The 16,550-nt window shown below is 37.0% G+C and overlaps 2 protein-coding genes and 1 long non-coding RNA gene across 9 annotated transcripts in view; 2 read left to right on the forward strand and 1 right to left on the reverse strand.

The window, feature by feature from the left end:
* Positions 1–11,244, reverse strand: part of LOC128684515 (acyl-coenzyme A diphosphatase NUDT19-like) — a 29,057-nt gene extending 17,813 nt beyond the window's left edge. Inside the window, exons 1-4 of one of the 4 annotated variants that reach the window (XM_070096357.1) lie at positions 11,139–11,244; positions 7,899–7,996; positions 3,777–3,867; positions 3,548–3,641 (exon numbers count right to left, since the gene is read on the reverse strand). In XM_070096357.1, coding sequence (XP_069952458.1) covers positions 3,548–3,641; positions 3,777–3,867; positions 7,899–7,967 — 254 coding nt within the window. In that variant the 5' untranslated portion in view covers positions 7,968–7,996; positions 11,139–11,244. Of the gene's footprint in view, positions 1–3,547; positions 3,642–3,776; positions 3,868–7,898; positions 7,997–10,398; positions 10,508–10,753; positions 10,960–11,138 lie in introns of those variants that run through there. The other 3 variants (XM_070096345.1, XM_070096350.1, XM_070096362.1) reach the window with 3 other exon arrangements.
* Positions 1–16,550, forward strand: part of LOC138854260 (uncharacterized) — a 182,769-nt gene that overhangs the window by 62,576 nt on the left and 103,643 nt on the right. The gene's annotated exons all lie outside the window — the stretch shown is intronic.
* Positions 11,462–16,550, forward strand: part of LOC128684514 (long-chain fatty acid transport protein 4) — a 108,732-nt gene continuing 103,643 nt past the window's right edge. The window contains exon 1 of one of the 4 annotated variants that reach the window (XM_053770744.2): positions 11,462–11,500. The gene's annotated coding sequence lies outside the window, so the exon portion shown is untranslated. Of the gene's footprint in view, positions 11,545–11,664; positions 11,817–14,345; positions 14,602–16,550 lie in introns of those variants that run through there. The other 3 variants (XM_053770742.2, XM_053770741.2, XM_053770743.2) reach the window with 3 other exon arrangements.

Genomic DNA, 16,550 nt, shown 5'->3' on the forward strand with positions numbered 1-16,550 from the left:
GGGTCCAGAATAAACAATGCAGGCGTCCCTGGCACTAAACTAACATTTCCTCTGTTCATTAGTTACATTTTCAGGCTTTACTAATGAATTCCATTTTGATTTTTTATTCACATAATGAATTTTTATTCAAACCAAAAAATAGAAGATTTACAGTTATGCAATATTGTAATAATTGTATAAATAATATCACCACATTTGTGAACGTATAACAGACCCACCAGCAGGTGCGTATTAGACGTGTGAGGTCATTTGTTTACTCTTCAACATCGGCAAAAATTTAACATTTCCGCTACTTTGAGCTCAGTTTCAAGCCATTTCCAATACTAAAACCAATCAAAATCATCTCTATTTCTGTAATATATCTTCCATTCTATGAATTGAGACCAAGAAATCGCAAATACAACTATAAAAAATGTACAAAAAACATTGCAAAGTCGCTGTTTTAATCGAAAATTATAGTCTCAGTTTTTTTCTCATTATGCACTGTGTGCTGCAGGATTTGTTTTATGTGGTGCACACATACCACATAGATGTATTCTCTCATATCTAGGCCAAAATTTACCCTCACAGCTTATCAGAGTGAGCTGAGCTCATGACATAGATCTACGGTTTGGACCCTCAACGTAAAGCCGTAGATCTACGGCACGGACCCTCAAAGGGTTAAGAAGCTGAAATCAGAACTAAAAAAAAAAAACACTTGAAATTAAGCTAATCATAAAATTACAGTGGACCCTCAACCAGCGATATTAATCCGTTCCTGAGAGCTCATCGTTAGTCAAAATTATCGTTAGTCAAGTTAATTTTCCCCATAAGAAATAATGGAAATCAAATTAATCCGTGCATGACACCCAAAAGTATTGAAAAAAAAATTTTTACCACATGAAATATTAATTTTAATACACACAAACTGAAGATTACATGCACAGTTACATGACACTTACCTTTATTGAAGATCTGGTGATGATTGATGGGATGGGAGGAGGGGAGAGCGTTGATCTTCTTAGTGTTTAGAAGGGGAATCCCCTTCCATTAGCACTTGAGGCAGCAAGTCTTTTTCTGGGGTTACTTCCCTTGTTCTTTTAATGCCACTAGGACCAGCTTCAGAGTCACTGGACTTCTGTCGCACAACATATCTGTCCATAGAGGCCTGTACCTCTCGTTCCTTTATCCTAAAGCGTTTCACAACATTGTCAGTGTAATAGTCACCAGCACGGCTTGCAATAGCTGTGTGAGGGTGATTTTCATCAAAAAAAGGTTTGCACTTTAAGCCACATTGCACACATTTCCTTAATCTTTGAAGTAGGCAACTTCGACAATTTCTCTCTCCCCTCCTCCGAAGCAGTTTCCTCAGGTGTGGCCTCTTACTGTTGAAGATGATCTAGCAGCTCATCAGTGGTTTGTTCTTCATTGTCCTCCTCCACCAGCTCTTCCACATCCTCCCCACTAACCTCACCAATATGAGCACTAGTTCCAGGCATTTTTTCCTGTTCACCTGGGTGTTAGTCAACTGTTGTGGGTCGCATCCTGGGGGACAAGATTAAGGACCCCCAATGGAAATAAGTTAGACAGTCCTCGATGATGCACTGACTTTCTTGGGTTATCCTGGGTGGCTAACCCTCCGGGGTTAATCGTTTCTCGGTAATTGTTTCATGTTAAGCCACACCAACAACACTCTCTCCACATCTTCGAGTAATACAGCTGATGGTGGTGCAGCAACAGTAACAGCTGACTGTGGTGCAGCAGCAGCTGCACCTTTGGCAAGAACAGCTTCCTTGATTGCCGTTTTCTTACCCACAATAGTAGCGATGGTTGATTGGGGTTTATTATACAACCTGACCAGCTCAGAGACACGCACTCCACTTTCATACTTAGCAATGATCTCTTTCTTCATCTCCATAGTAATTCTCACCCTTTTTGCTGTAGGGTTGGCACTAGAAGCTTTCTTGGGGCCCATGGTGATTTATTTTGCAGGTGCAATCACTACAAAGGCTGTGATAATATGAAATGTTCCAGTTGTTGTATGTTTGGAAGCGACCGCGGTGGCTGGCTGGCTTGTAAACACTGGCACCGAAGGGACAAGTGAGGCGTGCTCAGGCCAAAGTGGATGCGTATGGTATGGAACGAATAGTGCTGGTCGGGTTTTTAAGCGCTAGTTGAGGCAAAATTTTTGCGTTAAAATGTATTGCTAGTCAGATTTATCGTTAATCGATGCCATCGCTGGTTAAGGGTCCACTGTATATGTAATTCACTAAAACAATTTTCTTTAATTGCTATAGTTAAATTTTACTACTATCTTATTAAAGATACAGTGGTACCCCGAGTTTCGAACAGCTCCCAACTCGAACAATTATGTAAGTGATGAATGGTTTAGAAAACCAACAATTTGAAGAATTGAGACACTTATGCAACACATGGGAATCTTTATTGAAGAAACGTTTCGCCACACAGTGGCTTCATCAGTCCAATACAAAGTAGAAATGGGTAAGGAGAGGAGAAGTTTGAGGTAATCAGTCCCTCAACCTGGAATCGATGTGTTCAGTCCCATTTCTACTTTGTATTGGACTGATGAAGCCGCTGTGTGGCGAAATGTTTCTTCAATAAAGATTCCCATGTGTTGCATAAGTGTCTCAATTCTTCAAGTGTATTTTTGCAAGTGCTTTTGTAAGTGTATTTTTGGGGGTCTGAAATGGACTAATCTAATTTACATTATTCCTTATGGGAACAAATTAGTTCTGTATCGGCACTCGAACAGCCTTCTGGAACGAATTAAGTTCATAACTTGGGGTACCACTGTACTATGAATCTATTATCTTCCCTTAAGCCTGCCTATAAGTTTTAACTGGCTATCTTTAATCTTTATTACATCATTATTACCATTGCTTTCATTCCACTGTATCATGATTTTTATCCTGCCCATCTAATTGTTAATTTAACTTCTACATATCAGTAATTAATTACTACCAGCCAGTTCATTTTGGCTTGTGAACTGTGACTAGATCTTACCTGTCAATACCTTGTACAGTACTAAACATTAAATGGCTCCACAACCATTTGAGTATTATTTATAGTAGTATTATTACATAGTGTACAGTACTACTTATCTCTTTTTTTGATCAAATGATTATTCTTCTTCTTTCAACAAACCAGCCGTATCCCACAGAAGTAGGGTGACCCGAAAAAGAAACACTTTCACCCTCACTCACTCCATCACTGTCTTGCCAATGGAGAGCTGCTACTACAGTTGAAAACTGCAGTCTTAATGACTTACTTGTAGTCTATATGTTATAAACCTAACAAACCAACACCAAACTGCACAAATGTCCATTTATCCTCATAGATTTGTTAATGTTATGGGAATAAAGTTTCATGAGTATAAAAATAAATTAAAAATATAAATGAACTGGAGGAAATGCAAATACATACAGTGCTAGGACTCTACTGTACTATATGAAAAAACACCTACCCACTGAGTACATATTATTAGTACATTTGGAAAACAATCCAGTTAAGAGGTTCAAATGTACTCTTACAAAACAGCCACTCATACCTGAATTCTTTTAATAGATCAGAAGCTGTGTACCCACATTTTTTAAATATATCAAGCCAATCTTGCGAAAAATCAGATGAATGAATTACACCACCTGCAAGCAAAAAATTTCTAGTCAAGTATTTTTGTAAAAATTTATTTAGACTGAAAAAATTATTTTCATACATAATTTGCATTACTTACTCAGTGATCACTGATATTAAACCCGTAACAGAACACAGGCACTTACCAGGAAAAACAAAAGCATTGGGCATAAAGGAGCTCTTCTGACTTCGTTTGAGAAAGAGCAGGCTGTAATCTGCATCACAAATCCCATGGGGCTAAAAATTTGAAACACAAAACAAAATATGAAATGATGTTCAAATGAGAGAGATGAGTATTATGCCAATCACTTTTGAGCGCATATTACATAATCTATAAATCCTCTTTTTTTTTTTTTTTAAGCAGAATCTGGGGCAATAAAATTTATTTACACAAAATATGAATACATACATGTATTTAAAAAAAAAATAATTCCATACTTCCATTTAGTAGCAACTAACTAGAACAAGAAACCCCTTTTTACATTTATACCAACCATGTCATCATTTTTTATTCCAAATTTAATCACAGGCAATCAAGAGACACAACAGTCTGTGCAGGAACCAGTGAGCTGCTGATTCTTAAAGAAAGTTCAGTGTACCTACTTCTCTCCTTCCTGTTTCCACAGAGACAATAATTTCAAATACTCTCATTAAAACCTTATAGAAGTACAAATTCATATAAATATAGGCATGGAAAACTCCAAAAATAGTCAACAAGAAGGAATATTCAGTAAATTTAATTTCAACAGTCAGACATTCCTTGGGAAAGTTCTGAGCACCCTAAACCCACATCAGTGAATGGAAAAGTTGAAAAGAGAGGCATACAAAGTCTATATGAAATATGTACTATGAGAAAGCCTATAAGATCAAACATAGAAAGAGAATGTAGAAAGAGAATGTACAGGAGAAAAAAAGGTACTGAATTGTATAAACAAGAATGTCACAATAAAGGAAGGATAATCTTCAAGATATTAATAATACATATAGGGAGGTATTACTGTCCTGCCAAGTGAGTGTAAAACAAGCCTGTATTTGTTTTACATGATGGTAGGATTACTGGTGTCTTTTTTTCTGTCTCATAAACATGCAAGATTTCAGGTACGTCTTGCTACTTCTACTTACACTTAGGTCACACTACACATACATGTACAAGCATATATATACACACCCCTCTGGGTTTTCTTCTATTTTCTTTCTATTTCTTGTTCTTGTTTATTTCCTATCTCCATGGGGAAGTAGAACAGAATTCTTCCTCCGTAAGCCATGCGTGTTGTAAGAGGCGACTAAAATGCCGGGAGCAAGGGGCTAGTAACCCCTTCTCCTGTATAAATTACTAAATTTAAAAAGAGAAACTTACGACTTACGACCTGCTCGACTTACGACCACTCGACTTACGACCGTGTTTTTTATGCCAAATTTCTGGGAAATAAACAACTATTTGTGTTGTACACAGTGTTTATCTTAAACCTTACAGTATAAAATACAGTACTAACAACATAAAAAGTACAGTAAAACATGAAATAACAAAATAAAACAATAAAATAAAGTCATTACAAAAATGTTTTGTTGATATTCAGTAGTAAAGTTCAACTTACGATCATTTCGACTTACGGCCAGTTTCTCGGAACCGAACTCGGTCGTAAGTCGGATGGTAGGTGTATATACACACACCCCTCTGGGTTTTCTTTTTTCTTACTAGTTCTTGTTCTTGTTTATTTCCTCTTATCTCCATGGGGAAGTGGAACAGAATTCTTCCTCTGTAAGCCATGCGTATTGTAAGAGGCAACTAAAATGCCGGAAGCAAGGGGCTGGTAACCCCTTCTCCTGTATAAATTACTAAATTTAAAAAGAGAAACTTTCGTTTTTCTTTTTGGGCCACCCGCCTCGGTGGGATACGGCCGGTTTGTTGAAAGAAAGAAAGAAGATTAACAATATAGAGCAGAAACTTAAAAATTCAAGAAAGACAGAAGCACAAAGGAAACAAAATGCCTTCCAGGAAACTAAAAAAAAAAAAAAATCTACATATTGTATACAGTCTCTCCTCACTTAACAATGGAGTTCCATTCCTAAGACCTCATCGGTTAACAAATTCGTTGCTGAGGAGCATACTATAATGGTGCTGGGTTTGTGTCAACCATCCTTGGTATTGTTGTAATGTCACCTTTGCACCATTTACAACATTTCTGGTATATTTTTAAATGTTTATACAGTTGTATTTTGTAATAAACAGAATAAAGGAAATCAGCTCTAATATACATTATTTAGGTATGCATACTGGTCAGAGAGCCCACTGTTAAGTCCAAATCGTCAGTAAACGAGTACGTCGCTAAGTGAGGAGAGGCTGTATGTAAAATTCAATAAACTTTGAAGAATTGGCCCATTAACCCCAGGAGGGTCATATAAGGACAATGAAAAAGAATTTGAAATTTTAATAAGGACAATGAAAAAGAATTTGAAATTTTAAAAGACCAGCATGAATTAATGTTCAGTGAGCCACTAATAAGTCATATTAGATATGTAAGCACAGACTAAAATTCTAAAAGGAAATAAAAAACATCCCCACTTAAGCAGCACCTGGACTGGATTTATAGATTTAATTATTTACAAAGAAATGCACTCAGTATCCTTTGGGAAAGGAGCTTTGATCTTGGTGAAATCCCAGAGCACTTAAAAAGTGCAGATATAGCTCCTCTGCCCAAAAGCAGCAGTAGAACACAGGCAAAAAAATTACAGACCAGAAGTACTAACATGATGCATCATAAAAATCTTTGAAAGGGTGATGAGATACCAAATTAAAAACTATGGAAAAGCCTAACCTACACAACCTGAAAGAGCATGGATTTATAGCAAGAAGATCATACTTTTTACAACTACTAAACCATTATGACAAAATCAAAGAGGTACTGGGGTAAAAAAAATGAGAATGTGGTTTGCACAAATTCTGCAAAGGCATTTGACAGATGTAATCATGGAGTAATAGTACATAGAATGAGGTCAATAGATATAATAGGAAAAGTAGGCAATAGATATAATAGGAAAAGTAGATATTAGATTTTCTAATGAACAGAATACAAAGGGCTGTAGTAAATGAAAACAAAATCTAGCCTTAACAAAATAAACCCCAAGGCACAGTCCTGGCACCTTACTGCTTCTCATCCTCAAAGCATATATCAATAAAAGCACTAGCTACAGCTTTGTATCACTTGTGGAAAATACAAAAAAAGCATGAAAGGTGTCTCAGTAGATAACATGGGAAAAATTGTAAGGGGATATAAGCAATTTTTTCCAGTGAGCAGCAGATAATTGGTGACAAATTGCAAATGATCACACACTGTAAGAGTGGAGAACTCAAAAGGGGGCACCATACATAAAAGATAAAAAGACCACTTAATAATATGAAAGAACATGTGAAAGATCTGGGAGTAATAATGTCAGATGATCTAATTTTTAGTGAATAATACAGCAAATGTCACGAAAGCTAAGAGAATAACAGGGTGGCTAATAAAAACTTTCAAAACAAGGGAAATGATGCCAGTGATGATGCTATTCAAATCACTTGTGCTCTCTTTCTCTCTCTTAGATAATAGTACTTTTTAGTGGTGATGGCTCCGTTCAGGGCAGGGGAGATATCAGAACTGGAATAGATACAAAGAACATTTTGTAAATGGTATACAATACTGTACTAACAAGTGATACAGGGTTAAATGCCTGAATTCAAAGTAACTGAATTGTTCTGAATGCCTCAAAGTACTGAATGTGTACTCTATGAAGCAGAGGAGAAAGATAAAGTGTAATTTATACATGGAAGATAATTGAGGGCCTAGTTCCAAACCTGTACATAAACAATGCACTAGAGTAAAAATTATGGGAAGAAGTGTAAAATAATCCTAGTGAAAAACAGGCCCACCATGGGCACAATAAGAGAACACTATCAGCATCTGTGGACAACGACTATTCATTGTGTTACCAGGTGTTTCCTATTCCTGCTGGTGTTTTCTATTCCTGCAGCCCAGCCTGGGGCTGGGCTGGAGGAATAGGAAGACTCAAAACTGGTCACAGGTATACATACACATATACTACATACTATACTACCAATACTTGAAGGTTATATGTTAAAACTCAAGAAAGCCTCTCGGCTTAAATTCAGATTCAAATTCATATTTTATGGAATGATAAAGTCATTCCCTTTTAATAAATGCTGTACTGTACTGCATTCTCTACTGCATTCACACCTATGACACCATTACCAACAGATCACATGGAAGGACCTTAACACTTGAAGGTGTGCTTCCAACAATAATAAGGGACGCTGCTTCTCGCCAGAACCTGCCAGCCATGGTATCTGTTGTTCAGACTTGCATCAAACCTAAAAAAAAAAAAAAGTAAATCGCATCAATAATGTACTGTTATTCTTAAAGGTGATGCTATAAAGTGGCTAGTCAATTCAAACAGCAGCTAGCACTATCTTAAAACTGCAGTGTTTTACAGATTCTACACATGAATTCCTGGTGTGATACTTATATAGACAAGATCAAGATCATATGAAGTACAAAAGTGTGTAAAAAATATTTATTGTTTGCCTGTTACCACCAATTAAAATGACCATTTCTCTTTGTGATAAGTGTTCTAATGATGGATTGACTCAGTGGGCTGCCTGAGCGATGGACTATCTCAGGAATACAGTAGACAATTGATAGAACCAGATAGCATCAGCTTATTAAATGAGGGTTATACATCTGGTTCACATGACTACATTTAATGATCAACAGCAGAAGTTTCACCATGACACCAAGTACTGTGGCACATCAGAGAGGTAATACATGAACATCAGTACAGTGTGAAAAACATAGTTCTGCTTCCAGACTTTAAGGTAGCAAAAAATGTTTTCTTGACAACAGAGGAAGTGAAAATAAGGATACAAGACCTGCTTATAAAGATAATCAAATTCATGGATGATTAATGACTCCTATTAATGAATAGGGGAACAGAGAGAGGGGGTACTGGTTTTGAGTACTAGGGGTTGAGCAGTCAACAGGCTTGTCTGTTAGATCAGAGTGAAAAAAATGTAGTTTGTATGGCTTGATATGCCGTTGGAAAGTGAACAAAGTAACATTTATGAAAGGATTCAGGAAAGCTGGTTATAAAAGCAAGTGTTCAGGCCTCAAACACCTACTACACAGCAATAAAAGTGGAACAGGCTGCCTGACCAGGTCAAGACCAGTCTCAGCACAGGCCAGTTGAGGAAAAAAACTAAAAAGTACCTAATGAGTGAAGCCACAGAAAAGGAGAAATATGATTTCTTTAAGTTAATATTCACTTATCTGTTAGATTCAACTGATTTTCTTTCTTTGTGATGCTCATCTAATTCTTGGTCATGTATTTGATTTACTCAGTTTATTTGCATTTGTGTTTTTTTTTATTATTAACAATTATGACAGACTTTTACTGTACCTAATAACTAGGTTACTAAGCATAAGGAAGCACAAGGACCCCAGTTGTAATATCGCTGACTTTTTTGAGTTATCTTAGGCAATTTACACATGCTACTATGCAAGACAATTATAAATTATCAAAAACTGTGTAAATTATACTGAAATAAAGTGACTAAATAAAATATAAAACATTGCAAATCTGTTCATTTACCTAAATTGACTGATTTTATATTTATACCAATCACTGGAAAGGTTGGGTGTATTTTCTTACCCCTATTGACCTAGCAGTTAGTTTTGCAGGTATCTAATCTTACATGGATGTTAGCTGCCCAGAATGGGTTGCATCCTGGGGTTGAGAGTTAAGGGACCACAATGGAAGTAAGTTGACAGTGTCTTATAACATTCGCTTTGTTGAGTTATCCTGGTTTACAAACCCTCTAGGTTAATAATGCGAATAAAATATTTAGCAAGTCTATTTATAGTACAATGCTGAAAATTCATAACTTACAATATAAAAAAAAAATCCAAGGCAGGTAGCACTGTCCTCATACAAACTCTTTACTGGGTTATAATAAATTAAATCTACATACATAATGTACTATCTATGTGCATTTAAGACTACTGTAAAAATTAAAACTTAAGTATAAAACCCAAGTGTAAGGCTAAAAAAAGGAAAAGATAAAAAAAATTAATCTTTTACTACATTGGGCTACCCTAGGTCATATTTATATATGACAACAACAACAACAACAATAATAATAATAATAATAATAATAATAATAATAATAATAATAATAATAATAATAATAATAATAATAATAATAATGGATGGGTGAGTTTATTCAGGAACAGGTACAGCTGTATGACCTTTGTAGGTCTAGCGCTTTTTTTATTATAATAATAATAAGTACATAAGTACAATTATCATACATAGTGTAAATTACCCAGGATAACCCTACAAAAAAGTCAGTAACTTATTTCCACTGGAATGAGGACAAACATCACTGTAACAGTGATCCCAGTGGAAATAAGTCACTATGACTTTTTTTTGTATTATCCTGGTGGATAATTTACATATATGTTACTATGTATGATAACTGTAATCACCTAAATGTCTATAACTGTACTTATGTGTACGAGTACTTAAATACTTGCTTATATGTACCAACAAGTAGATGAATAAGACTCATGTATCTTATCCATCAATTTGGTATCATCTTCATGATGATGATGACTCTGTATAACATTAATAAAAAACTGTTATGTAGGTGTTGTACATGTATTTTATTCAGAAGTAAAAGTAAGTAAGTTTATTCAGGAATTCACAAATACTTACATAGATTGACTTAAGAAATCGTAATGACACGATTGCAAATAACGCGACGGGCTGGAGTTTTGAGACTCTATGACCGCGGGTTCAATCCCGGCCGGGGGTATGGTTTACTTACATAGATTATCATAAACCTAAGACCCAATCTAAATTTGTTATTTTTTAAATACACTACCTAACAGAATACTACAGCAATGCAAGCAATCATATGACCTGTCTTTGTAATACTCATTTGTGTTTTATTTATCTGTTTACAATAATGTTTTATCACTGATTACATCATTGCTTAGTTAATCTTAAGTTAATTTTAAGCCAACCCGTAATGCTCTGCATACAAGTGGCTTTGGTATGCTGCTCTTACCTGTATTTTTTGTACCTCTGTATTTATGTTCACCCCTCAAGGAAGGCTCCTTGACGCTGGTGAGGGGCTCTTGATCTAGGGAATTGGATCTGTGCTCCAGTTCCCTGAATTAAGCCTGAATGCCTTCCATCCCCCCATAGGCGCTGTATAATCCTACGGGTTTAGTGCTTCCCCCTTGATTATAATAATAATAATAATGTATTTATGTTCAAATTATTAAATAAATAAATAAATAAATAAATACATTACAGCACATGTATAGACAACCTAGGATTACCCCCCCAAAAAAGTCAGTGATTTATTTCACTTTGGTTTCCTGGGGATATATAAAGTGACTTACTGTCTCCAAGTACTGGATGACAACCCAAAGTTGTATGATACTTACTTCCATCAACACATATACAACTTTCCAGATATTATTTTAATTTCCTTATATTATTTTAATTTCCAGAAAGCACAGTACTCCAAAGACCTCAATGGACTTTTTTTTGGGTTATCTTAGGTAATCTACACATATGCTTCTATATATGATTATTTATGTAATTGCGTCTATGTGTACTTGTACCTGAATAAACTTACAGGGTTAATGAGTACCTATGCCTAAATAAATTTATACAACTGTTACAAAATTAATCTAATTCGCCGTTCGTGTAAAAAAAAAAGTGCTTCTGGATTTCTTAAAAAAAAAATTAAAATAAATCCGGATGGATACGAACGAAGTCGCCTGATAGTTGTTCATTAGTAGTGGTGAGGTTGTGGTTTCTTTATCTACTGTTATATATACTCTTCCAGTAAGATATTCCTCTCTCCTGCCTTACATAGTCACCACCTGGCGAGTTACTCTCATTATAGTGTTATTAATCACTTGTCATCGTTCCTGACAAGAGTGAACGCCATTATTTTTTTTTTTAGTTTATTTAAATTTGTGGAGGAATGGCGTAGCTAGTCTTGTTAATTTTTATTTATTTCAAATGTACTCTCATTCCTTCAACCCCCTCCAGGGAGGTTCCTTGATGCTAGGAAGGAGCTCTTGATCCAAGGAATTGAACCTGCTGTATGAAATGTAATAATGTTAATCGTATTGGTTTTAAGGGAGTTCATTGATGACGGTGATAAATTAGACATGTGAAACTCTTGGGTATCTTTATTGAGGAAACATTTCGCCACACAGTGGCTTCTTCAGTCCATACAAAGGATAAACTTGAAGAACAGGAGGTTCTTCAAGTTTATCCTTAGTATGGACTGATGAAGCCACTGGCGAAACGTTTCCTCAATAAAGATACCCAAGAGTTGCACATGTGTAATTGAACAACGTGTCGGTTCTTTGAACCATTCATCTACAATTGATGTCGGTAAAATAGTCTTAATCCAGATAATTTGGGGCTATTCTCCGGATTGAATCTGATTATCTTCCCCTCATCAAGGCTGTATAGTCCTTGTGGCTTAGCGCTTCTTTTTGATTATAATAATAATAATCCCCTCATCAAGACCAAAATGACCCCCTCGGGTTTACCACTAAAACTGCTGTTCAGAATTAACTGTATAGCCCTTGTGGCTTAGCGCTTCTTTTTTATTATTATAATAATAATGTGAAGAATTAGACACGTGCAAAATCTGGGTATCTGTTTCTAGACGTTTCGCCATCCAGTGGCTTCATCAATACAAATTAAAGGTTGAAACACTTGTGTAACATATGGGAATCTTTATTAAGATTCTTATATGTTGCGCAAGTGTCTCAATCTTCAACTTGTCGGTTTTCAAGCCATTTATCAGACAAATTCAAGGTCATAATAGGAAGACTGCCTGAAATGTTCATGCATGCAAGTGGCTTTATTGTGCTTAACAATATTTTACTATATGTAAGCTACACATTGTATACTAAGCAAAGAAATAAACTTTTGAATTTGAATTTATACAAAAGAGGGGGTAATTAGCCCCCTCAGCCTTGGAGTTGGTGCTGATCAACTCCAAGTCTGAGGGACTGATTACCTCGTCTTTTGTATATAGTTCCCTCAAGGGAGGTTCCTTGATGCTGGTGAGGGGCTCTTGATCTAGGGAATTGAATCTGTGCTCCAGTTCCCTGAATTGACCCTGAATGCCTTCCATCCCCCTTCCCCCCACATGCGCTGTGTAATCCTCTGGGTTTAGCGCTCCCCCATGATTATAATAATAATTTTGTATATACTTCTGCAGTCTTTCCATTGTTTTTTTTAATTTGTATTGATACAGCCACTTGATGGTGATACCCAGATGTTGCACATTTGTCTAATTCTTTATCTTGTGGGTATTGTATGCCATTCATGCATAAGATTATTGTGCAAAGAATAATAATTGTGGTTGATCTAGGAAGTATAGTTCAATTTCCTCATCTAGTCTGGTGGTGTAAGTTTATTCAGGTACAGGTACACATAAATAAAGTTAAATAAATTATCATATATAGCAGCATATGTGTAGATTACCTAGGATAACCCAAAAAAGTCGAAGTGACTTATTTCCATGGGGGTTCAGAAATATATTCACATGTAGTGCTGAGCCTGGAAGGATCATTCAGCTTTGCATACTAGAGGTAAAAATGGTAGGCCTAGGTGAGTTGCCAGAGGTAAATATAGTAGATGGGTTGCTAGAGGTAAATACAGTAAGCCTAAGTGGGGTGCCAGAGGTATATAGGGTTGGGTAGCCAGAGTTAGAATGATAACAAATTCTCACTATAGGCAGCACACTCCACCAATATTCAGTACACTAAACCTACTCACCATACAAAACATCCATACTTATTACTGCACCTATTACATACATAGAACACTTAACTCTGATATTAACCCTCCCCTCAAACATCTCCTTGCCAACCTCAACAGAACACATGACCATAACACAAGGCACAGATCACTCTTTGATGTTCCTCGTGTCCATCTCACACTATGCAAAAACTCAATGCACATAAAAGGCCCTAAAATCTGGAATTCATTACCTGTAAATATAAAAGAAACACTACCTGTTTATAAGTTCAAGTCTCTTCTCAAAGATCACTTACTCACCCAAAACCAAATAAATACTGAATAACTGAACCTTATAAATTGTATATCTTAAATGTTTCTCACAATTATATCACATAAATGTTAAACCTAAAACCCAATCTAACTTTATTATTTTTTAAATACACTACCTAACAGAATACTCCATTCTACTGAATGTACAACAATGCATACAACCATATGACCTGTCTTTGTAATACTCACTTGTGCTTTATAGTAATCTGTTTACATTAAAGTTTTATCACTGATATCATCATTGCTTAGTTAATCTTAAGTTAATTTTAAGCCAGCCCGTAATGCTATGCATAGTATAAGTGGCTTTGGCATGCTGCTCTTATCTGTATTTTTTGTACCTCTGTATGTGTGCTCAAATTTTTAAATAAATAAATAAATAAATAAAAATATGGTAGGTCTAGGTGGGTTGCCAGAGGTAAATATGGCAGGGGTGGGTTGCCGGAGGTAAATATGATAGGGGTGGGTTACCAGAGGTGAAGATGTTAGACGTGGGTTGCTAGAATAAATATAGTAGGGGTGGGTTGCCAGAGGTAAATATAGTAGGGGTGATAAAGTAAGGGTACGAATGAGAGTAGGTAAGACCCTTGTGGGGTGAGTGGGAAAGACAAGACAGGCGAAGAATAGTGTTGGAGAGAGTGCCAGGGCTAAACCCAGCAGCTAAGCACTCGTGGGGTGATGTGGAGAACAGCAGCAGGAAGAACAGGCTGTGCTGGCAGCAGACAGTGGTACACTGGAGGGTAGCAGGATTGGCCGCAGGAGAGGGCAGGTTGCTTGTAGATGTTATCTCTACTGATAATTAAGGTGGGTTTATTGAAGAGCCATTTTCATACTTGCAGTTGCTTCTTGAGAGATAGTACAATTGTGTTTTATTTCCAAACATGAATTTGTGTGGTTTGATGAACTTAAGTATTTGTTATAGTGTGAAGTGATGTGGTGACATACAGGCAAACTTGACAGTCCCAGCACTGAGCTCTCATCATTAGATGGGAATGTGTAGAAGGCTAAGTTGTCAGCAGTTGGAGATGATACAAGAACAATCAAACCAAGGTACAGGTGGGGATTTACCTCACAGCAAGTTCTAAATGTTGGACAGGACAGTAACCATGCCACATATAAACTAAATAATGTAGATCTTAATATTACGGATTGCGAAAAAGATTTAGGAATTCTGGTTAGCAGTAATCTGAAACCAAGACAACAGTGCATAAGTGTTCGCAATAAAGCTAATAGAATCCTTGGCTTCATATCAAGAAGCATAAATAATAGGAGTCCTCAGGTTGTTCTTCAACTCTATACATCCTTGGTTAGGCCTCATTTAGATTATGCTGCACAGTTTTGGTCACCGTATTACAGAATGGATATAAATGCTCTGGAAAATGTACAAAGGAGGATGACAAAGTTGATCCCATGTATCAGAAACCTTCCCTATGAGGATAGACTAAGGGCCCTGAATCTGCATTCTCTAGAAAGATGTAGAATTAGGGGGGATATGATTGAGGTGTATAAATGGAAGACAGGAATAAATAAAGGGGATGTAAATAGTGTGCTGAAAATATCTTGCCTAGCCAGGACTCGCAGCAATGGTTTTAAGTTGGAAAAATTCAGATTCAGGAAGGATATAGGAAAGTACTGGTTTGGTAATAGAGTTGTGGATGAGTGGAACAAACTCCCAAGTACAGTGATAGAGGCCAGAACGTTGTGTAGCTTTAAAAATAGGTTGGATAAATACATGAGTGGATGTGGGTGGGTGTGAGTTGGACCTGATAGCTTGTGCTACCAGGTCGGTTGCCGTGTTCCTCCCTTAAGTCAGTGTGACCTGACCTGACTGGGTTGGGTGCATTGGCTTAAGCCGGTAGGAGACTTGGACCTGCCTCGCATGCGCCAGTAGGCCTGCTGCAGTGTTCCTTCGCTCTTATGTTCTTTAGTAGGAGTACTGGAGTGGTTATCTTCGTCCTCTTCCTCAGAAGAGGATTCTGTGGGTGAGTCTTCATAGATGCTGACAGGTGGTTGAGATTCATCAGTAGCAGTGATGAGATGTGTTGATGGGTTGTCGGTTGGCTGGGAGACTAGGGAGGCATTGGTTGAATTGTCGTTGGTGGTGGAAGTCCTGTCAGCAGTTGGAGATGATACAAGAACAATCAAACCAAGGTACAGGTGGGGATTTACCTCACAGCAAGTGAGTTGTAAAACTCCTGGCCAATGCATAAGCCACTGGGCCAGCTGGCTACAATAAGATTCATTCAACTAGATATATTTATACACCATAGGGAGGTTAGCATGGGTCCCACTGTGACCACTGCTGACCTTTCTATGCTGTATAAATATACCTAATTGGATGAATCTTATTGTAGCCAACTGGCCTGGAGTTTTACGACTGACGTGCTGCGAGGTCAATCCCCACCCATACTGTGGTTTGTTTGCAATCGTGTCATTACGATTTTGTGAGTCATGGTACAGGAACAATGTCTTGGGCAGAGGAAGGTGACAGGTCTGCAGGTGCAGTGAAGTTCACAACGTTGGAAATACATGTAATGTTGAGGTGTAGAGTCAGGGAAATTGAAGCTAGGCATGTTGTTTAGTAAGGGTGGGTTGCCAGAGATAAATATAGTAGGGGTGGGTTGCCAGTGGTAAATATGGTAGGCATGGGTTCCCAGTGGTAAATATAGTAAGGGGTTGAGTGCCAGAGGTAAAGAAAGTAGGGGTGGGGTGGGTTGCTAGAAGTAAAGCTGGTAGGGGTGGGGTGCATTGCA

Source organism: Cherax quadricarinatus, chromosome 4 (assembly GCF_038502225.1).
Source record: "Cherax quadricarinatus isolate ZL_2023a chromosome 4, ASM3850222v1, whole genome shotgun sequence".
NCBI classification, from domain to species: domain Eukaryota; kingdom Metazoa; phylum Arthropoda; class Malacostraca; order Decapoda; family Parastacidae; genus Cherax; species Cherax quadricarinatus.